This window comes from Ovis aries, chromosome 18 (genome assembly GCF_016772045.2).
Source record: "Ovis aries strain OAR_USU_Benz2616 breed Rambouillet chromosome 18, ARS-UI_Ramb_v3.0, whole genome shotgun sequence".
Lineage (NCBI taxonomy): Eukaryota > Metazoa > Chordata > Mammalia > Artiodactyla > Bovidae > Ovis > Ovis aries.
In genome coordinates this window covers 22,223,044-22,247,330 of record NC_056071.1, presented here as the reverse complement: position 1 = coordinate 22,247,330, position 24,287 = coordinate 22,223,044, and the positions used below count along the sequence as shown (strand labels likewise).

General features: G+C 38.7%; 1 protein-coding gene across 12 annotated transcripts in view; it reads left to right on the top strand.

Annotated features, from left to right (window-relative positions):
• CPEB1 (cytoplasmic polyadenylation element binding protein 1) overlaps positions 1 to 24,287 on the top strand; it is a 110,058-nt gene that overhangs the window by 28,824 nt on the left and 56,947 nt on the right. For 9 of the 12 annotated variants that reach the window (XM_042235123.2, XM_042235122.2, XM_012098504.4 and 6 more), the window contains exon 2: positions 167 to 341. The exons of the other annotated variants lie outside the window; for them this stretch is intronic. In XM_042235123.2, coding sequence (XP_042091057.1) covers positions 167 to 341 — 175 coding nt within the window. The remainder of the gene's footprint in view (positions 1 to 166; positions 342 to 24,287) is intronic. 12 annotated transcript variants of the gene reach the window in all.

Genomic DNA, 24,287 nt, shown 5'->3' with positions numbered 1-24,287 from the left:
TTCTCTCAGGGTACCTTGCTGAGAGTTAAGTATGTTAGTATACAGGCAAGAAACTCAAGTCTTTGTTACTGTATCTAACTTGTATTGGGCTATAGAGGAAAAGGAGTTGTGAAGTCTCTATCAACAGGGAGAATAGAAAACCTAAACACCTTTTTTCTGTGTCTAGGAAGAAGAAGCGGGAAGGATAAAAGATTGCTGGGACAACCAGGAAGCACCTGCACTCTCCACGTGTAGAAATGCCAATATCTTTCGAAGGATAAATGCCATATTGGATAATTCTCTGGATTTCAGTAGAGTCTGCACTACACCCGTAAATCGAGGAATTCATGATCATTTGCCAGGTGACTTAGATTTGAAACCTTGGATGCGCTAGACATGCACACATTGCTGTTTCTAGGCTGCTTCCTTGTGAAGTCTGTGAGTGACCTTGACTCTCAGGTAGCACTTCACCCCTTCTGTAGTTTGCCTTGTGGATTGGGTCCCCACTGGGGTGAAGACATCCTTTGATTACATGGAAAAAAAAGTAGGTCAGAGGTGACAAGACTATTTATATATTCAATTATGAGTTACATGTTACAGTAGCTTTTCTTACAGCTACATTGGAAATATTTTAAAAAGTGATTAACACTTGATGTAACCCAACATAGTCAAAATAGTGTGTGTCAATGTATAATCTGTATAAAAGGTGTTAGTGAGAGATTTCTTTTGTTAGTGTTACGACGTCAGAATCCAATGTATATTTCACATTTACAGTGTAGCTCGGTTCCAATTGGCTACATTTCAAGGGCTCAGTAGCTGCACGTGACTCCTGTAGTCACAGTGGCTGCTGCGCTGGATGATGCAGCTCTTGGGTATTTTAATTGCTTTTAAAAGGCATGCAAGTCAACAAGCATTTGGTTCTCCTGATATTTAGGGTGTTCCATAGCACAGTGGAGGGAGAGGGCAGTGTCTCCTGAAGACAGTTCTTCTCAAGGAGGCTTGGTTGTCCCAACAGGGTTTCATGATGTTTTTGTGGGAGCTGCAGCATATTATAGGAATGTTGTTGGCCTGTTCTCTGACTTATTTTAGATGAAAGCGAACATGTTTTTAATTTTTTAAATGGACCTTGAAAATACTTGGTAAAACAGGGATTCTCAGAACAAGGACTGGTAATTGCTGTTTCTTTAGTTGTAAATTGATTTATCTTTAACTTTGCCTTGGAAATAATTCCCACAAAAATGCAGAAGCATGTGAACATAAAGTGTTTAAGGGGGAAGTTTATTAGGAAGGAGATGGCCCCATAGAAATTTATTTATTAAATTGTGCTGGGAGAAAAGTGAGAGAAGAAAATGGGAACTGAGGAGTACGGGTAGGTCTTGCCTCTTCTGACTTCCAAAAAAGTATACGTGTAATGTTTCCTGTTAATTGGAGTAAGCCATGAGCTAACTCTTATTCTTTATTTAGCTTATGTCAAGTGAAAGAGTGAGAGAACCTGCCTGGTTCTATGTGTGTTTCTCTTTTCAGAAAGTTGCATGAATTATATTCCAGTAAGAATGACAGTCAACAGTGACTTAAATCTCACTGGATTGCTTCAGACGTGCTGGAACGTTTATGGTTTATAGCACTGCATTTTTCAGCTAATGGCTAGGTTGTTGACCTGAGTAAGGGGAGGGACTCCTGGTCAGTGAGACAGGAGCTTTGAGGTGTGCATGTTCACAGTTGGCCAGGGCACCCAGTGGCCTCACTAGTAAGACCCGGGTTCTGGTCACTGACTGGCCAACCTATAAGGTGTAGACTTCTTGAGCTCTACAGGGGGCCTTCTCAGGGCATAGGTTCAAGAAGTGCAATGGGAAGAGAGCTGGAAGAAACAAGGGAAACCTGGGTTGTAAGGTTGACCTTGGGTAGTGAGCCAAAGTAGAGTGTTTTCCAGCTGTAGGACAGGATGGTGCCAGCCCCAGATGCCTCACAGGGCTCTCCTTGTTGGGGGCTGGTGGGGGTGCTCTGTAAGGAAGCAGTGCTGCAGCTTGAAGACACCTCCCGAAATTCCAGGAGAGGTTCTGGTCAAGGTAGCTGGTGTCCTTTGCCCTTTGCACGTACCTAGCCCCTGCTGTGTGGTCAGCTGGCTCGTTGTCCCCGCCTGCGATGCTGGTTCGGAGTGTGGGCTCTGGATCTTGAGAGGTGAGGCAGGGCTGCTGGCCTGGAGCATTCCGAGGCTTCCGCAGCAGGGACACCTGTTTACTCGTGGGTATTGCGCAAGTAAACCTGGGTGTGTGTTTTCCATGAAGCACTTTAACCTGAATTTGTAGCTTCTGGTCAGAAGTAATCTTGTTACCTAAGTAGATAATCAGCATTATAGAAACCCAAGAGCAAGATTGGTTGTAACAGTGTTATAACTAGGGGCAGTTTGGTGACAACAAAAGCTAAAGTAGCCGTACAGTGCAGTGTCCTGCAGTTGTTAATATGTTTGTAGTAGATTACTTAATGATGTAGGTAGTCACAGTACCTGAAGTGAAAAAGCGAAGTACAAAACTGTGGTCTCAGGGATGTATATATGCGTACAAAGACTGGAATGGCAAGGTGTAAATGTAACAGTGAAGGTATAATGGGTAATTTTTTTTTTCTGTGTGCTTTTCCCACTGATTCTTCTGTAACAAACATATTTTATAATAAGAACAACTTGTTAAAAAAAGAGTATTTCTTGCCACAGTGTTTCAGCATTGATATTTGGATTTTGCATAGGTACATTTAATTGTGCAACTTGCTTCATATAGGTACACTTAACTTTGCAATAGTTATATGCTATTTGTTTTTTTCATTTGAGCAAATGTTTGATTTATCACTTAGAAGGCTTGTGTTAGCTGTGACAGAATTTCATTGCATATAGTATGCAGTGAGAGTCATATCAGAACTTTGCAAGTCAGCTGGTAAGATGTTACTGGAAAAGTGCTGTGAACAAGGTCCAAAGAGGGAGAAGCTGTGTTGGTTAGGGAGTGAAGAAACACTAGATGGAGCAGCATTTGAAATAAGCCTTGAAGAAGAAAAAGTTACTTCAGTGTAATTGGATGTTGAGTTAGGTTTGTTGTTGATTCTGGATTGACATTGGGGTCTAAAGCTGAGCTTGAAAATTGTCAGATGACCTGTGGTACAGTGACAGTCCCCAAGAGTGGGAGCCAGATACCTCACTGAGGGCTTCCAAAGAGGCCACAGAGCTGTCCCGGCTACCACAGGCCTTACCTCAGCCTTGCCCTGGGCTGTGTAGGAAGACGGCTTGGGGCGGGCAGCCTGCAGGGTAACTCTCTGCCCTCTTGGTGGAGCACAGCAAGGCGGGAGCTGCTTCCGCTGTCAAGCCGAGTGAGGGGAGTGTCTCCAGAGAGGAGCGTTTGTGTAGATGGAAATTGCTTCTAAGAAGGAGCACAAGGTTGTTGAACCCCTTGTAAGGCAGCAGACTTGCTGTTTGTCCTTGACTGAGTAAAGGTGAGAGAGAACTTGAGAGGATGACGTGGGGCAGGGAGGGGGGAGGGTGGCTGCAGCTGTCTGAATGCCCCCCAGTTGACGCGCAGGGAGACTCCTCTGGTTCAGGAGACGCTGCGGGAGGCTGGAGTTTTCTGGCTGGTGTTGGGCCAAGACTCTTGTTGTGGGCGGGGTTGGGGTGGGGCTGGGAGGTTAGGGCAGAGCTGGACCCCTCATCCAGGCAGCTCCTCAGAGAGGGTGCCTGCCTCCTCAGGGGCCCTTCCCCGCTCCCTGCCTAGTCCTTTACAATTCTGAGGAAGGAAGGAAATGGGCTGTAAATGGACATGTGATTGAAGCATAAATGAACTGAGGTATTGTTACGTGTCTGTCAAGTGTGAAAACTTGTTAAGATGACATTAAGGGACTTCTTGACTATGGGATGGGCCTGAGGCAGTGTCTGGAGGGAAAAGTTTCATGTTAACTTTGAGACCTCTCAGAGACTGGTTACAGTAGTTGGAAGCTCAGAAGAGGGATAGATAAGTTAAAAGTAGTTCACAGCAAGTAAGGGGTGGGACTGAAACGCTGATTTAATATTTTTTTATTCTAATCTGATACACATACAGAAAAGTACACATCATAAGTGAAGAGCTCACACTGTCTCCAGCTGAACACAGGCAGGTAACCAGCAATGCAGATCTAGATGAGCTGCCGGCTTTCAATTTAGGACCAAAGAAGTGTGTAATTGTAGCCGGATATATTGAATTTCTGACTGAGATGGTTTCCTTTTTTCTGAGAGTATCATCACTAAATTATCTTAAAAGCTGTTCTGAAATAAGTTTTAATATATTCAGTCCCAGCTGACAGGAGACAGTTGAAATTACTCTTGGGAAGTCTCGCTTCCCATGAAATAATTTTTTTTTTCCTGAAACCTTTAATATATGGCTTTAACAGTTAAATTTTTAACTTTTAGTCTGAGTATAACACTATATTCAGAAAATTATGTATGATATATACCTAAAAATATGATACTTTTACTAGGATAAATATGCAAATTTAGTGAGTTTTCACACACTGAACAAATCTTGTATATCCATTACTTGCATATAGAGATAGAACAGAAGCCCCCGGCAGCCCTACAGTCTCCTAACCAGTGAAGGGTAGACCACTGTGCTAACTTTTAAATGCATGTGTTCTGCCTGTTTCTGAACTTGCATACCTAGAGCCGTAAATGTGTGCTCTTCAGCTGTGAGGCCCACCCATTCACAGCCAGTGGTTGTGGAGCATTTGTTCCCATTGCTGTGCTGTATTCTGTTGTGTGAATATATTCCGGCTTATTCTGCTGTTAATAGACATTGAGGGCTATTCTGAATAGTGCTGCTCTGAACATGTGTTCTGGTGAACTCACTTCTCTTGGGTGTATCCTGGGAGAGTCTTGGCGGGTCGAGTATCTGTGATTTCAGCATTAATGGATGCTGCCAGTTTATCACAGCGGTTGCACCAGTTTACACTTGCGACACACACTGTCAGATGGTTTGGGTTAGTTCTGCATCCTCACCAAGGTTTGGTGTTGTTTTTTATCCCTTTGACTATTTCGGTGAGTATGTAGTGGCATCTCTATTGTGGTTTTAAGTTTCGTTTCCTTGATGGTTTACGAACTTGAGCATCTTTTCGTAATGTTTGTTGACCTTCGCATATCCTCTTTCCTGAAGTGCCTCTTCAAGTCTTAATACACTAATATTTCTTTAGAATTACCTGCCTTTTTCCTGCTTACCTGTAGCTATTTTCTGTTTACTCTTTTATATATTGTACACTATGAGTTCTTTGTCTGATATATATAATAAAAAATCTTTTCTCCAAACCTGTGGCTTGTCTTTATACTCTTAATTGGTATTTTTTAATAACGTAACTTAAATTTTATGGAGTGCGGTTGATCAACTTTTCAGTTATGGCTAATGCTTTGTTGTGTCCTGTTTGAGAAGTGTTTTCCTATTCCAAAGTCATGAAGAAGATATTCTGCATTGCATATAAAAAAAAGTACTGTTTTACCTTTCAGTCTTGACATTTGCAACCCATCTTAGATTTCATGTTGTACACAGTGGAAGGTGGAAGGTCAAGGTTCGTTTTGTTCTGCATAGATAGCCAGTTGACCCAGCACTACCTTGGGGAAAAAAATCTCTTTTCACCATACTACTGTCGCCTTTCTCATAAGTCAGGCATCTGTATTACATGTGCACGTCTGTTTCTGGAGGCTTTTCTCTTCCATTGTTTATCTGTACTCATGTCTTAGAGACCACAGCTTTCTAGTCGGTTTTGATGCTTGGTTGTAAAGTGTTCTACCTTTGTCCTTCGTGATCCTTGGTTCCTCTTGGACATTTGCATTTCCACATGGTCATGGGGTGGAGCGACGTGACACTTGACAAGCTGAATCGATGACTATGTGGAGATGTGAAAGTTGTTGTTTATATTAAAAAATACTTTGTGTAGTTAGAAGAATACCTGTAGCATATAAGCTGTGGTATCAACCCAAAAAGGTCTCCAGAACTGTGCCCCAGAGTTCTTTTCCTTTATACCATATGGTGTGTTTCTATATGTTGTATAATTAAAATTGCTGACTTAGATGAAATCATGGCAGGAATGCTGTTCTGGTGCTTAATTGAATGTTCTCTGCCTCGAAAAATCCTACCCTGATTCAAGAGTGACTTGGTTTTCATCTCTGAAAAGCTTCTCACATGTTCTGTTGTCTGTTTGGCCCTGTTAGATGGAGCAGGATCATTCTTGGCTGTTGCAGATTGTCACTGACCCACTATGTGGTGGTATAAATATAAACATGTATATTCTCTTAAGTGGGAAGGTTATAGTTGTGAAGAAAAACATACTTAGTTTGCCCATTTCATAATAAACCTACACGAAGTCAAGTGCAGATTCTGGGTGCAGGTTCCTTGAGAACAAATCCTGGCAGTGCTACTGACTTGCTCTAACTTTAAAGGTTAAGTTTTCATGACACGGGAGTAGCAATAATACACATTTGAGGATTTTTGTGACGCTTGAATAAGATGTGTATTGAATACCTAAATAATGCCTGTAACTGCACTTACTAAATGCTGGCAGTATATGATTATGATGGTGTGTGTATATATAGCATCCAGTCATGAGAGCATTGCTGTGTTCATGTATTTTTTTTTTAATTAAACTTTTTGTTTTGTAAAAGAAGCCATCACTGCAGAAGACAGGGTTCAATCTCTGGTTGGGAAGATCGCCTGGAGGAGAGCATGGCAACCCTCTCCAGTATTCTTGCTTGGAGAATCCCATGGGCAGAAGAGCCTGGCAGGCTATAATCCATAGGGTCACACAGAGTCAGACACAACTGAAGTAACTTAACAATGCTGTGATAGTTTCAGGTGGGCAGCAGAGGGACTCAGTCATACTGAGTCCCTCTGCTTAAATCTCTTCTCCCCCAAACTCACCTGGGTCATGTCTTTTTAAAAGGTGGACTTCTGAGCCTTCCCTGGTGGTCCAGTGGTTAAGAATCTCCACTCCCGCCGCAGGGGGTGCAGATTCAGTCACTGGTCAGAGAACTAAGACCCCACGTGGTGTGCAGCGTGGCCAAAAGAAAAATTTTTTTATGTTGAATTCTGTTTGCACATTCAATGTTGATAACATCTAGGATTTTGTTTATTGTGCCAAAAATAAAATTTATCATCTATTTTTGGATGTACAGTTCAGTGATGCTAGATACATTCACATAGTTGTGCAAAAGTCACCACCATTTATCGGCCTAACTCTTCATCTTGTAAAACTGAAACTCTATACCTATTGAGCAGTAATTCCTCGTGTTTCCTTCCCCTAGTTGTTGGCAGCCACCCTTATACTTTGTCTTTATGGTTTTGACCAACTTCAAATATGTGGAATCGTACCTGTGTTTGTCTTTTTTGTGACGTGCTTATTTCAGCTAGGATAATGTCCTCAAGGTCTATCCATGTTGTAGCACATAGCAGATTCCTTCCTTTTTCAGGCTGAGTAATACACTCCATTGTACACACGCAGCCCTTTTTGCACATCCATTTGTCCATCAGACGGGTACTTGGGTTGCTTGCATGTTTTACCTATTGTGAGTAATGCTGCTGTGAATGAACATAGGTGTACAGGTATTTCTTTGAGATCTTGCTTTCAACTCTTTTGGGGTATATACCAGGAGATGTAATTGCTGGATCACACAGTAATTTTTTTTAAATTGCCATACTATTTTTCACAGAGGCTATACAGTTTTTCATCATCTCCTAGTGGCCTAAGGGTTCCAGTTTCTCCACACTCTCACCAACACTTTTCTCTTCTTTTTTTTTGATAGTAGCCATCCTAATGGGTGTAAGGTGGTGTCTCATAGTAATTTTGGTTTGCATTCTCTTGTGATTAGTGATGTTTAGCATATTTTCATGTGCTTTTTGGTCATTTCTGTATCTTCTTTGTAGAAGTATCTGTTCATGCCCTTTCTCACTTTTAAATTGAATGGTTTGGTTTCTCGTTGAGTTTTAAGAGTATCTCTCTGTATTCTGGATGTTAATTCCTTATTGGATGTTGATTTGCAAATATTTTCTCCCGTTCTGTGAGTTGACTTTTCACTCTGTAGAATAGTGTGTTTTGATGTACAAAGTTTTTACATTTTCATTAAATCTCATTTGTGTATTTTCTTCTGTTACTTGTGCCTGTGAAGTCATATTCAAGAAATCATTGCCAGACCCAGTGTTGTGGAAATTTTGTCCTATGTTTTCTACTAAGTTTCATTGTTCGGGTTTTATATTTTGTTCATTGATCAGCTTTGAGTAACATGGCATTGGGTGAGAGTCCAACTTCATTCTTTTGCAAGTGGATGTCCAGTTTTCCAAGCACCGTTTATTGAAGACTGTTCTTTCCCCTATTCAGTAGTCTTGGCATCTTGTTAAAAGTCATTTGACCATGTCTGCAAGGGTTTATTTCCACACCTTCTATTCAGTCTGTATGTCTGTCTGTCTTTATGCTAATACTGTACTGTTTTGGTTACCACATCTTTGAGGTAAGTTTTCAAATCAGGAAATGTTGACTCCTGTTTTGTTGATCTTTGTCAAAATTGTTTTAAACTGTTCAGGTCACTTGAGATTCCATATGAATTTTAGGATAGGTTTTTCTGTTTCTACAAAAAGTCATTGGGGTTTTGATAGGGATTGCATTGAATCATTTTGAATAGCATTAACATTTAAACAATATGAAGGCTTCCAATTCATGAACATATAGGATGTGTTTACATTTATTTATGTTATCTTTAATTTTTTTTCAGCAGTGTTTTGTAGTTTTCATTTACAAGTCTTTTACCTTCTTGGTTAATTCCTAAGTATTTTATTTTTTTTAATGTTGTTATAAATGGTATTGTTTTTGTAATTTCCTTTTCAAATTGTTCATTGTGTCTGTGAATGCAGCTGATTTTGGTGTGTTGGCTTGGTATCTGCTGGCTTTGCTGAATTCATTTATTAGCTCTAACAGCATTTTTTGTGGAGACTAGGATTTCCTGCATATAAGACTGTATTCTCCTCAAGCAGATAATTTTACTTTTTCCTTTCCAACTTGGATGCCTTTTATGTTTCTTGTTTAATTAATTTCTCTGGCTGAAACTTCCAATAATATGTTGAATAAAAGTGGTGAAAGCAGACATCTTTGGTTCCTGATCTTAAGAGAAAAAGTGTTCAATCTTTCACCATTGAATATGACGTTTTCTGTGGGTTTTACATATATGGCATTTATTATATGAAGGTAAGTTCATTCTGTTCCTATTCTGTTAAAAAAGAGGGTTTGTTCAGGAAAGGATGTTGAATTTTTAATAACATTTATTTACTTGCTGGAGAAGACTCTTGAGAGTTCCTTGGACTGCAAGGAGATCCAACCAGTCTATTCTGAAGGAGATCAGCCCTGGGATTTCTTTGGAAGGAATGATGCTAAAGCTGAAACTCCAGTACTTTGGCCACCTCATGCAAAGAGTTGACTCATTGGAAAAGACTCTGATGCTGGGAGGGATTGGGGGCAGGAGGAGAAGGGGACGACAGAGGATGAGATGGCTGGATGGCATCACGGACTCGATGGGCGTGAGTCTGAGTGAACTCCGGGAACTGGTGATGGACAGGGAGGCCTGGCGTGCTGCGATTCATGGGGTTGCAGAGAGTCGGACACGACTGCGCGACTGGACTGAGCTGACTGATTTGGTTATTTGGCTACGTTAGGCCTTAGTTGCAGTTAGGGTGTTGCTTTGAGATCTTTCTTGTTTTTTAGTGTCATCTTTTCTAGATACAGATTTCCTTCATTGCACTGCCTTTGCTGTGGCCCTTAAGTCTGTATGTTGTGTTTTGTTTTCATTTGTCTCTGAATGTTTCTCATTTCCCTTCTCAGTGCTTCTTTGATCCCTTGGTTGTTTAAAAGTGTTACTCAGTTTTTCTCAGTTTGTGAATTTTTCAGTTTCAGTTTTGTTACTGATTTCTAACTCCATCCTGTTGTTGTCAGAGAAGATACTTTGTATGATATCTTTTAAAATATATGGAGACTTTATTTGTTGCCTGAAGTATGGGAAATGTCCCACAGACACTTGGTAATGTGTATTTGTTGTTGGGTAGAATGTGCCATGAGCTTTCCAGGTGGCACAGGTGGAGAAGAACCTACCTGCCAGTGCAGGAAACACAAGATATAAGTAGTTTTGATTCCTGGGTGGTGAAGATCCCTAGATGAGGAGAATGGCAACCCATTCCAGTATTCTTCCCTGAAAAATTCCATGGGCAAGAGAAGCCTGGCAGGCTACAGTCCATGGGGCTGCAAAGAGTCTGACACGACTGAACACGCACACACAGTGAATGTTCCATATTTGTCTGTTAAATCTACCTGGTGAATTTTGTTGTTCAGCTGCTGTGCTTCCTTATTTAAATATCTTCTGTCATTTATTCACTATTCTGAGTGGGATATTTAAGTCTCTGACTGTTACTGTAGAACTGTTTCTCCCCCTTTAGTTCTTAGGTTTTGCTTCATGTATTTTGATAATTATATATTCATAGTTATATTGAGGGTTTTATAACATGAAGTCTTTTCTTATCTGTATTAACTTCTTCTTAGTCTGTTTTGCCTGCCATTAGTATGTGCACCTCTGCTTTCTTCTGGTTACTGTTTGTATGTAGTATCTCTTTATGTCCTTTCACTTTCCTTCTGTTTCTGTCTTTGGCTCTCAAGTGAGTCTCTTGTAGATGAGACCTATGGGATCAAGTGTTATTATCCATTCTGCATATCTCTGTTTTTTGATTGGAGAGTTTAATCCATTTACATCACTTAATTGCTGATAAGGAGAAGACTGAGATCAAATTGCCAACATCCACTGGATCATAGAATAAGCAAGAGAATTCCAGAAAAACATATACTTATGCTTCATTGACCACGTTAAAGCCTTTGACTGTGTGGATCACAACAAACTGTGGAAAATTCTTCAAGAGGAGGGAATACCAGATCACCTTACTTGCCTCCTGGCAAAGCCTGTATGCAGGTCAAGAAACAACAGTAAGAGCCAGACATGGAACAATGGACTGGTTTCAAATAGGGAAAGGAGTACATCAAGGCTGTATATTGTCAGCCTGCTTATTTAACTTCTATGCAAAGTACATCATGCAGAATGCTGGGCTGGATGAAGCACAAGCTGGAATCAGGATCAGAGGGAGAAATATCAATAACCTCAGAGATGCAGAGGACGCCACCCTTATGGCAGAAAGTGAAGAACTAAAGAGCCTCTTAATGAAGGTAAAAGAGGAGAGTGAAAAAGCTGGCTTAAAACTCAACATTCAGAAAACAAGTTCATGGCATCCAGTCCCATCATCACTTCATGGCAAATAGATGGGGAAACAATGGAAACAGTGACAGACTTTATTTTCTTGGGCTCCAAAATCAATGCAGATGGTGACTGCAGCCTTTAAATTAAAAGACGCTTGCTCCTTGGATGAAAAGCCATGACCAGCTTAGCATATTAAAAAGGAGAGATGTTAATTTGCCAACACAGGTCCACATAGTCAAAGCTATAATTTTTCCAGTAGTCACGTGTGGATGTGAGAGTTGGACCATAAAGAAGGCTGAGTGCCGAAGGATTGATGGTTTTAAACTGTGGTGTTGGAGAAGACTCATTAGAGTCCCTTGCAGTGCAAGGAGATCAAACCAGACAATCCTAAAGGAAATCTACCCTGAATATTCACTGGAAGGACTGATGGTGAAGCTGAAGCTCCATTATTTTGGCCACCTAATGTGAAGAGCTGACTCATTAGAGAAGACCCTGATGCTGGGAAAGATTGAAGGCAGGAACAGAAGAGGACAACAGAGGACAAGATGGTTAAATGGCATCACTGACTCAATGGACATGAGTTTGAACAAGCTCTGGGAGATGGTGAAGGACAAGGAAGCCTGGTGTGCTGCAGTCCATGGGGTCACAAAGTGTCGGACACGACTGAGCGACTGAAGAACAACAGCAAAGGAGAAGACTGACTTTTACCATTTTTCCTATGTGCCTTACAACCTTTGTCTCTCATTTTCTTTTCTTTTTTTTTAACCTTGATATAAAGATTTTTATTTTTATTTATTTTTGCTGTTGTTCAACAGTAAGCATCATGGACTTTATTTTCTGTTTAAGCTGTTATAATATTTTAAAGAAGAAATACTGGATAATAATATTTTAAAGAAGAAATACTGGATAATCAACAATTTCACCAAAGAAGCCATAGCATTACAGGTCATGAAAAAGTGCCACTCCCTTTTTGAGATCTAATTCGAAAACATAAATATTTGAGAAACATTTAGGCTTTTCCTTCATTCTTCATCCTCAAAAATTATAACACTAAAATCAAGAACTATGGTAAGGCATATCATATTTAGCACCACTTGTGTAAAAAGCAAAGGATTTCTAGGTACCACTATAAATAAAACATAAATATGTCTCTTCTATAAGTTCATTCCTCCTTTTTGGGTTTTAGTTAGTAGTCTAATAGTTGGATTTCAGTTCTATAGCACAAAATACTGTTCCTACCATTTAATACCATGGGACACATATTAACAAGCTTCCCAGACAATCCGAGGCATAGATATGCAACTGAGTCTGAGTCCCTCCATGTGTAATAGGGAACCTCTCCAAAGACTGACACGTGTTATGATGACATTTATATACATAGCTTTACTGTATTTGTGACGACACCATTTATTTACATAGCTTTACTCTCATTTGGTTTCAGGTTTTACTGTTTCAAAAAGTATAGGAGAGGCTGTCCTACCATTGACCTTGAAGAACTTTTCCTATGTCGTACCTGATAGAATCTGATCTCGTCGGGTAGGAAGATGTTAATTTTCTGGGGATCTCTTAGAATGTCAACAGCCAAGACCCCAGATATCCTCATGTATGCGTCCTGAAGGGGCAGGGCCAGGAATGACCCATTGTGATCGCTCTTCTTGCGGGAATGGTTCCAGAAGTAGATGTTCCCATGGTGCTGAACTTGGGGGACGTGTATTGGCTTCCCTTCATCGACTACTGTAAAGCTGAGGAACAGGAATATGAGAAAAGGAGAAAGGCACAGAAGAGGGCTTTAGACTAAGCCATGCAGGACACTAGATCAGTCCATCCATAATCATTAGTGTTATATGTCAGAGAAGTGGACTCAGATAAAATTACCAGTTTGGAAAGTCTGACTTGAGAGAAAAATTTTTTTAAATAAGCTTAATAGTGTGTATATCAAACAAAAAGACTGTACAGAAAAAAACGAGGATAGATGAGCCAGATACAGTCAGATTAGGGGGACACAATGGAAAGGGCTAGAAATTAAGAGTGATTATGTTGTTATAATGGCTGCAATATGAATCCAGCTGCTTTTGATTTGGGACTATAAGTGTTATTGGCCAAATATTGCTACAAAGAGATATAATGTCAATGAAAGTTGACATAGAGTTCTTACACTATGACAGGCAAAAAAAAAAAAAAAAAAAAAGCTTAGATCATAGCAGAGAAAACATACATAAACAAGATGTTTAGTTGCTAAGTCATGCCCTTCTCTTTCGCAGCCCCATGGCAGGTAGCCTGCTAGGCTCCTCCGTCCGTGGGATTTCCCAGGCAAGAACGCTGGAGTGGGCTGCCATTCCCTTCTCCATGCCTCTCATTTTCTGCGTTCTTGTCCTCTGTGTTTAGTTGGTGTTTTTGTAGTGAAATGTTTAAATTCCTTCTTAATTTTTGGTGTGTAAATTCTGTAGCTATTTTTGTGGTTGCCATGGAGATTACATTTAATGTCAGAGTTATAAGACTATAATTTGAGTTTACAGCAGCTCAACTTCAATAACATAGAAAAACTTCTGCTCTTTTGCAGCTCTGTCCCCACCCCTTTCCATTTTTGATGTCATAAAATTATGTCTTTATACTACTCTGTACCTCAAAAGGTAAAATTCTTTCAGATGCATTAGTCCCCTAAATTATGTAGACAAAAAGATTGGGAGTTATAAACAAAAGTTACAGTAATATTAGTTTTTACATTGTTTTTTTTCCCTTAAATGTATCAGTCTTTTAAATCATGTAGGAAAAGGGTACAGCCACCAACCGTTGTTAATAGTCATGCTTGCTTCTGTGATTGCTGATTTATTTCCCTGTGCTGAGATCTTTTTTCCTCCAGTGTCCTTTCATTTCCCCTTGCTGGGCTGCTTTGAGCATTTCTTACAGGGCAGGTTGGTCACAAGCTCCCTCAGCTTTTGTTTATCTGGACATATCTTGATTTCTCCCTCACTTTTGGAGGACAGTTTTGCTGGATACAGGATTCTCAGTTGAGAGTTCTTTTTCTTTTAACAATTTGACTCTCAGCCCTCGGTTTTCTGGCCTCAGTGGCTTCTGATAAGAAATCTGTTGATAATCTTATTGAGGATCCTTGTATGTGATGATTTGCTTCTCTCTGCTCCTTTTAAGGTTCTCTGTGTCTTTTTCTCTTAAAAATGTGATTATAATGTGGCTTGGTGTGAGTCTCTTAGAGTTCACCTCACTTGGAGTTTTTTCTTCCGTCATTGTTTATATTCATTTTAATCAAATTTCAGAAGTTCCCAACCATTATCTTTTATCAGATATTCTCTCTGCCTCCATCCTCACATCCCCTCCTTCTCCTGGGCTTCTCAGGATGAATTTGTTAGTCTACGTAATGGTGTCCCACATGGCCCTGGTGTTGTATTCATTTACCTTAAATCTTTAAAGTATTCCCTTAGGTTTTGGCTGTGCTGGGTCTCCGTTGTGCAGAGGCTTTCTCTGGCTGTGCTGAGTCGAGGCTACTCTCTCATTGTGGTGCGTGGGCTTCTCATTGCAGCGGCTTCTTCCATTGCAGAGCATAAGCTCCAGAGTGTGTGGGCTTAGCTGCAGCATGTAGGGTCTTAGTTCCCGGACCAGGGATAGAACACATACCCTTGCATTGGAAGGTAAATTCTTAATCACTGGACCATGAGGGAAATCCCTTAAATCTTTTTCTTTCTGTTCTTAAGTCTTGACAGTTTTCATTGTGCTATCTGTAGGTTCACTGATTCTTCTGCTTGGTCAAATATGCTGTTGAAACTATCTAGTGAAATTTTCGTTTCAGTTAGTGCATTTTTCAGCTGCAGAATTTCTTTTTTCTTTTTTTCGTTTTGTTTTGAGGTTTTCTTTCTCTCTCTTTTTTTGTCCATGCTGTGCGACTTGTGGGATCTGAGTTCTCTGACCAGGCATTGAACTTGGGCCCTTGTCAATGAGAGTTCAGTGTCCTAACCACCAGACTGCCAGGAAATTCCTAGGTTTTCTCTCTCTTTATTGACATTTCCATTGTTCATTTCACACATTGTTTTCTTGACTTTCTCTACATTCTCCTTTAGTTCTTTGAATATTTTCAAGATTGCTTAAATTCTTTGGCATATTTGGCATTACATCTTTTTCAGGGACAGTTGTACTGATTTTTTTTTTCCTTTGAATACTATCCTATTTCTTTGTATGCCTTGTGATTTTTTTCATTGGATGCTGTATGTTTGAATCTAATAATATGATAAGTCTGGAAAATTCTCCTCCTTCACCACAGTTTGCTGTTTTTTTATGATTTTGCTTTGTTTTGGTTATTATAGCCTGCTTCTGTCAAGAATCAGCCTGAGGAGTCTTCTCAGGTGTTTCTTGAGCCTTTCCCTGGGCACATGCAGCCGCATTCTAATTTTCCCCATACATGCAGTTGTTTTAGAATGCTGTAGTCTTTAATGTCTGGCTCCCATGAGAAAAAGTGAAAAATAGAGGATGAAAGTGGGAGGCAAGGTTGGGGGATGGCACCAACCCATTTGATCTCCTGCAAGCCGCTTCAGCTGGAGGCGGCGGGTCTTGCAGCAGTTGGACAGTGCAACAACACGGTGCAAGAATGGCTGCCTACCTGCGTCTGGACCTTTGTGACCAGAAGGAACAGTCAGTGATCAGAGCACAGATCACAGTATTTGCAGGAGACTGTCCTTTTTGCATACTCTTACTCCCACAAACTGTCCTAACTGTTACAGGATCATGTGGGCATAGATGGCTTTTACTGTGCTGAGAGCTGAAGTTGACTGAATTTAACAGCAATTTACCATCTGAGTTTTCCCTTTGAAGTTGCAAACCTTCAACAGACTCCAGAGTCCTGAAATAGTTGCATCCTTATAGATTCACCTAGTACAGTTGTTGCCTAGCTGGTGAGACAGATTCTTGGTGCTTCTTCCTCTTCCGTCTTCCCAGAACCCTCCTAACACTTAGGATTTTAGTTGTAGTTTTGATATGTGTGATATACGTACATGACGTATTTTAAGATTTTAGTAACTTACACTGGTTTCTTAGATTATCATTTTTTACTCGATTCATTTTTGGACTGGTTTGCTTGACTTTCCTAAATTAAGGGTAGCATACTTATTTAAGAAATTGCTAAAACCATTGTACACACTAATAAATTATACAGTACCCACAAAAGTACTACTTTCATTACCAGTACCCCCAAAGACCCCCATGTTTTCCCCAAAGATCGCATTTCCCTTTCTCCAGATGCAACAATTATTTTTGTGTTTTCTTTGATGTATGTTATTCCCATGCCTATAAAACTAAAATGTATCTAAAATTTGAACTTTATTATATGCTTTTATGAAACTCATGTTGCATGCAACTGTAATTTGTTAACATTGATGGCTGTATACAGTATCATGAAATACCTAACAGTTTTCAGTTTTGATGTTCAACATTTAGGTTGTTTCTAGTTTGGGGCTGTTAAACAGTGATGGAATGAATTTTATTGTGCATGAATCCTGGCACACGAGCTCCCTAAGTTTGAGATTCTTTAAAATTAATAGATAATTCCAAACTTGCCTCAGTGAAGCTGTACTATCGTACAGTACTTTCCCACCAACAGGGTGAGTTAGTGCCAGCTGCTTCATACCAGCATCAAGTACTGAAATTATCAACTTTTTTTCATGTAGCTGTTCTTGTGGATGGAGTGTTACCTCATTATGGTTTAAAATTTGTATCTTCCGAATACCTACTGAGGTTTTAACATTTTCATGCTGTTGTTGGCCACTTCAAATACTGTCCTACCGTGTAGTTCTGCAGAGTCGTGGATGCTGTTCTCAGTTGGGCGAGTCAGATGTGTAGGCAGTATTTATTCTGGCGGAGACCTTTGTTGGATACATGCATTGCTAATATTACCCGCATTTGGGGTTTATCTTTTTAGTCTCCTAATGTTGTCTTTTGATGAGGATAAGTTCTTCATTTTAAGATGGTTCCAATTAATTGATTTTTAAATTTTTCAGTTAGCAGTTTCATGCCATACTTCAGAAATCTTTCTCTTTTGAGGAAATGAAGATGTTTCTTGTGTTAATCCTTTGAGAAGACTTCTTGGTTGACTCTTTGGATAATATTGTAGATGGAATTATTTACAAATTTGTTTCCTAATTATTTTCTAGTACATAGAGAAAAAGCTTTCTGCATATTACCTTCAGTGAACTTGATAAATTTACTTCATAAACTTGCTAAACACCAGCAAGAGTTTACTTATAGATTCTTAAGGAATTTTCTATGTACACAAATACGTTGTCTGCAGATTATGAATGTTTTGTTCTTCCTTTCCAGTCCTTCTGCTTTTTTCCCATTACTTATTTCACTGGCTTCGGTTACACAGTAGAGTGTTGAATAGAAGTGACAATAACAGGCATCTTTTGTCTTGTTTCTGGTCTTGCAGGAGGGGTTACAGGAATGGGCGTCTTCAGCATTTCACCATTAAGTGTTAGCTGAAGTTTTTTAGATACTCTTTTTCTTGGCTAAGGAAATTAATTTATTTTTAGAATTTGCTGAGAAGGCTTTTTGAAAGTCATAATTGGATGTTAAATGATTTCAGGTTTTTCTGCATCTGTTCATTTGACTTTTCTCATTCTAAAAAAATATATGTGGGTTTGGGACATTCCTGGTGGGCCAGTGGTTGAGAATCTGCCTTTCAATGCAGGGGATACAGTTCCATCCCTGGTTGGGGAACTGAGATCCCATGTGCTGCAGGATAACGAAACCTGCAACAAAAGATGCCTGCGTGCTGCAGTGAAGACCCAGCGGAGCCAAAAGATTAAAAGTAATTAAAGCCAAAACGAAACACGTGTAGATAACATTTAGAGAAGAATACCCAAGTAAACCCAACTTGGCATTAAACCACGCTTGGAATAAACACGACTTGGTGATTAAGTATTTTATTTGGTCTATTCCTGGAACTGATTTGCAAATGTTGTCTTTAGGATTTTTCTGTTAATGCATTTGAGATCAGCTTGTAATTTTCCTTCCTTAAAATATCTTGGTATCAGGGTTATACTGGCCTCTTGAAACGAAAGAGAAAGTTCCTTTTTTTCCTGTTCTTTGGGAGAAAGTTTGTACAATTTACAGTACTTGTCCTTAAATTTTGGTTTTATTTACGGGGGAAACAACCTGTGCCTGGAGTGTTTTGTTTATTTTTTATTTTTTGAGGGAATGGTTTAAATTATGGGTTCAGTTTTTAACTAAATAAAGAATTATTTATATACTCTGTTTCTTTTAAGTTTTGGTAAATTGAGTTTTTCTAGGAATTTCTCCATTGCATTTAAAATTTCACGTTCATTGGCATAAATTTATATAAAATAGCCATTCTTTGTTTTAAAGTTACCAGTATTTTTTTACTTAGGTATAATTGACATTTACAATGTTACTAAATTTAGGTGTATAACATATTTGATATTGGTATATACTGTGAAGTGATCACCACAGTAAGTCTAAGTAACATATCATCATACATAGTTAAAGAATTTTTTTCTTGTGATGAGAACTTTTAAGATTTATTCTCTTAGCAGTTTTAAAATATGCAGTGCTGCTGCCTCTGTTTAGGCACTAAGTCATGTCCGACTCTTTGCAACCCCGTGAACTGTAGCCCGCCAGGCTCCTCTGTCCATGGGATTTCCCAGGCAAGCATACCGGAGTGGGTTGCCATTTCCTTCTCCAGGGCGTATTCCTGACCCAAGGATCTAACCCAAGTCTTCTCCTTCGCAGGCAGATTGTTTACTGCTGAGCCAACTGTAGATACCAGGCTGTGCATTACATCCCTTTGACTTATTTTGTAATTGGAAGTTGATATCTTTTGATTTTCTTACTCATTCCCCATTTCTTCCCACCCACATCTGACCATCTCCAATCTGTCTTTGTATCTGTGAACTTGGTGGCAATTTTTTTTTTTCATTTTTAGATTCCATGTGTAAGTGAGATCATGTAATACTTGTTCTTGTCTGACCTATTTCCCTTAGCATAATACTCTCCATACATGTTGTCACAAATGGCAAGATTTCATTTCTTTTTTACAGTTGAATAATATTCGGGCTTCCCTGGTTGCTCAAACGGTAAGGAATATGCGAGCAATGTGGGAGACCTGGTTTTGATCCCTGGGTTGGGAAGATCCCCTGCAAGAGGGCATGGCAACCCACTCCAGTATTCTTGCCTGGAGAATCTCCATGGACAGAGGAGCCTGGCGAGCTACAGTCCATGGGTCTCAAAAGAGTGGGACACGACTGTGCAACTAAGCAGCAGCAATATTCTGGTGAATATTCTATTTACATTATATTTATCCGTTTATCTGTTGATTGACCCTTTGGTTGTGTCCATATTTTGGCTCTTGTAACTAATGCTGCAATGAACCTGGGGGTGCACATATCTTTTCAAGTTGTGTTTTCATTTTCTTCAGATAAATAACCAGAAATAGAATGTCAAGATCATATTATAGTTCCAGTTTTAATTTTTAAACCTCCATGTTGTTTCCTGTGACGGCTATGCCAGTTCCCACCTGCAGTGCACAGGGGTTCCTTCTGTCTGCACCCTCACCAACGCTCATTATTTCTTATCTTTCTGATAATAACCCTTCTAACAAGTGTGAAGTGATAACTCATTGTGGCTTTGGATTGCATTTCCCTGGTGATTAATGATGTGTGAAGCATCTTTTCATATACCTTTTGGCCAACTGTGTATATTCTCTGTAAAATGTCTGTTTTGGTACTCTGCCCATTTTTTCTTAAAAAATTTTTTTTGTTTTGCTTTTAGTTTGCACATATTTTCTATGTATTTTGAACATTAACCTCTTATCAGATATATGATTTGCAACTACTTTCTTCCATTCAGTAGATCACTGTTTGATTTTGTTGTCAGTATATTTACTGACATCTTGACAATGATAATCGGTACTTTTTTTTCCTTTTAGTTAATTGTTTTAAAGATGAACTTTCGGCTTTGAATTTTGTACCCCACGCTCATGTATTTTTATATGTCAGTTTTTTTCTTTTCTTCTTGTTGCTTTCTTTGGGTTTTATCTATTGTTGTTTTTCTAAGTTCTTGAAGTGGACGTACTTGGATACCAAGTTATCTGTGATTGAGATACCATATATAATGGTCGACACTTACATAATGTGTCGACCACTTTGAAATGAACAATTCATTGGTTTTAGTGTACTCAAAAAATTGTGAAACCATACCATTCCTTTCTTAGTTCCAGAACATTTCCATCACATCAAAAAGAAGACCCCCTACCTATTAACATACCTTGGAACCACTAATCTGCTTTTACTCTCCATGGATTTGCCTACCCTGGGTATTTCATGTATGGAATGATGGAATATTTGGTCTTTATGTTGGGTTTCTTTCATTTAACATAGTATTTTCAACATCCATCACCATGAATCAGAACATCGTTCCTTGTTCCTAGTTCGTAATATGGACTTGTCACTTTCTTTATCCATTCATCAAAACGACTATTTTCGGTTGTTTCTACTTTTGGCCATTATGAATAACACTGTGAAGAACATTTATACAGAAGTTTTTACATGGAAATATGTTTTCAATTTTTTAGGTATATACCTAGAGTGAGTTTCTGGATCATGTAGTATCTCACTGTTTAACTTTTTGATAAACTGCCAAACTGTTTTCCAAAGCAGCTGCCCCATTCTACTTTCCAGCCAGCAATGTATGAGGGTTTCGATACCCTCATCAGTACTTTTAATTATCTTTTTTATTACAGCCATTCTAGTGGGTGTGAAGTTTTATCTCATTGTCACTTTGGTTTTTCTAATGATGTTGAGCTTATTGGCTATTTCGTATTTTCTTTGGACAAATCTCTTTAAATCCCTAGCTAATTTTATTTATTTATTTTTTTACTGTTGAGCTTTGAATTCTTTATATAGCCTAGATGTTACGCTCTTTATCAGATGTATGACTTGCAAGTATTTTCTCCATTCTGTGGGTTGTCTCTTCACTTTCTTGATAGTGTTTTCTCTTCTAGCACAAAAGTTTTTAATTTTAATGAAGTCTGATTCATTTATTTTGCCCCTTTTTGGTTGCTAGTATTTTTGGTATCATATCTGAGACACCATTGGCTGATCAGTGTTGCAAAGGTTTATCCCTATGTTGTCTTCTAAAAGTTTTCTAGCTTTAGTTACCACAGTTAGCTTTATGATCCATTTTTTGGTTAATTTTTAAATGTGTTGTAGGATGAGCATCGCAACTTCATTCTTTTGCATACAGATACTCAAGTGTCCAAGAACTATTTGTTGAAAAGAATATTCTTTCCCCACTGAATGATCTTGGCATTCTTCGAGAAAATCAGTTGACCATAAACGCCAGGATTTACTTCTGAACTTGCAGTTCTATCCCATTGATAAAGTCAGTACCACACAGTCTTGATTACTGTAGCTTGGTAGTACATTTTGAAATTGGGAAATATAAGTCTTCCAACACCGAGGTGGCTTGAGGTATTCATGGTCACTTACATTTGCATATGAATTTTAAGACCAGGTTGTTAATTTCTGCAGAACAAGCATCTGAGACTTTGATCTGTAGATTGATTTGGAAACTAGTGCTATTTTAATAGTCTTTTAACCAGTGAGCATGAGATATCTTTAATTTCTTTTCAACAGTGCTTCATAGTTTTCTATGTATGTCTCTGTACTTTATGTGTAAGTTTTTTTTTAATGCTGTTGTAAATGAAATTTTTTCTCAATTTTATTTTCAGATTATTCATTGCTAGTGTATAGGAATAGAACTGTTTTCGTGTATTGATGTTGTGTTAATACCTGCTACTTTGCTAAACTGAATGAATGTTAGCTCTAACTGCTTTTTTGTGGATTCCTTTTTGGACTTTCTTTATCTAAGATCATGTCTTCTGCAAATAGCTTTATTTTTTCCTTTTCAATCTAAATGTCTTATTTAGATTGCTGCCCAGTTGCTCTCCCTAGAACCTTCAATGCAATTTTGAATAAAAATTATAATAATTAGGCATTCTTGTCTTACTCCGGTCATATGGGGAAAGTTTTCAGTCTTTGACCATTAAGTATAAGCTTAGATATGGGGTTTTTGTAGAAGCCCTGTATCAGGTTGAGGTTGTTCCTTTCTGTCCTTAGTTTATGGAATTTTCTAAATCAGGAAAGGGTGTTTTATTTTGTCAAATATTTTTTATGGATCTATTGAGATGTTAAGTACTTTTTGTCCTGCCACTGCTGCTGCTAAGTTGCTTCAGTCGTGTCCGACTCTGTGCGACCCCATAGACAGTAGCCCACCAGGCTCGGCTGTCCCTGGGATTCTCCAGGCAAGAACATGGGGTGGGTTGCCATTTCCTTCTCCTAGTATGGTGTATTTCACTGCTCAGTTATCAAGTGTTGAATGAGCCTTGCGTTTTGGGAAAAGTCTGATTGGGTCATGATGTGCAGTCCTCTTTGCATGCTACCACATTTGTTTTGCTAGCATTTTGTGAAGGATTTATGTGTTTATATTCATGTGTCCTATTCATAATGAAATAGGTCTGATTTTCTTGTGATGTCTTTGTCTACTTTTGGTTATCGGGTCATACTGACCTCATGACTGAGTTGTTATGTATTCTCTTCCCTTTTTTTTGGGTGGGAAGATAAAGAATTATAACTTGAAGAATTGTAATTGTAATTATGAGGAATTGTAATATCTTTTTAAGCTTTGAAGAATACACCAGTAAGGCCATTTGGCCCTAGACTTTTCTTTGTGGGATGTTTTTTGATTATTGTTCAGGCTGTTTGCTTATTGTAGATATATTCAGATTGCCTATATCTTTTTGTATCAGTTTCAGTAATTTGTGCCTTTGTTAAAATTTGTTTCACATAGGTTTTCTAATTTGACATACAGTTATACAAGAGATAGTGACCTCTTTTAGTTTCTGTAATCCCTTTTTATTTCTTTTAAGGTTGGTAGTAATGTTGCCACTTTTCGTTACTGATTTTAGTAGTTTGAGTCCTTGATCCTTCCCCCTCCCCCCCCCCCCCCCCCCCCCCCCATGATCAGTCTAGCTTAAGGTTTGTCAATTTTGCAAGTGTTCCAAGGAACTAACTTTTGGTTCTTGACTTTTCTCTATAGTTTTTCTAGTCTTTATTTCTGCTTTAACTTTTGTTATTTTGTCTCTTCTGCTCGCTTTTTGGTTTTGTTTCCTGGCTGTTTTTCTAGTTCCATAAGGCATAATGTTAGGTAATACATTAAAGGTCTTTTTTAGTATAGGCACTTACGACTATAACTTTCCAAGTATTGGTTTCACTGTATGACTTAATGAATAAATTTTTTTCCCATGTGATTTCTTCTTTGAGCTACTGTCTATGTTTAATTTCCATATATTCATGAAATTTTCCATTTTTTAATTTTATAGATTTCTGATTCTATTGTGTTCAGAGAATATTCTTTGCGTGATTTGAGGCCTTTCAAATTTGTTGTTGTTTTATGCAGTTACATTTGGTCCGTCTTGGAGAATGTTCAGTATCCACTTGAGAAAGCTGTGATTTCTGCTGTTACTGGGTGGAGCGTGCTTGAGATGGCTTTGGTTCTAGCTGGTGCGTAGTACTCACGTATTCTTTTTCCTGCTGATCTTCTGTCTCCTTGTCCTTTTCACTGTTGAAATTGCGCTATTGATGTTTCCAACTATTGCTGTGAAACACCTATTTATCCTATCAATCGTCAGTTTTTACTTCATATATTTTAGTGTTCTGCTTTTAGGTTCATCTGTGTTTATAACTGCTATATTTTGATGGATTGACCCTTTTATCATTATAAAATGTCCTTATTTGTCTCTAATAATAATTTTTGTCTCATGGTTTATTTTCTCTGATATTAGTGTAACCACTCCACATTTCTTTTAGTTACTCTTTGCAGGATATATATATGTATGTATGTATGTATGTATTTCCATCTTTTTACTTTTAACCTGTTTGTTTCTTTGAACCTAAAGTGTTTCCACAGCATATATTTGGATCATGGTTTTCTAAAATCCATTAAGAAAAATATTTCAACT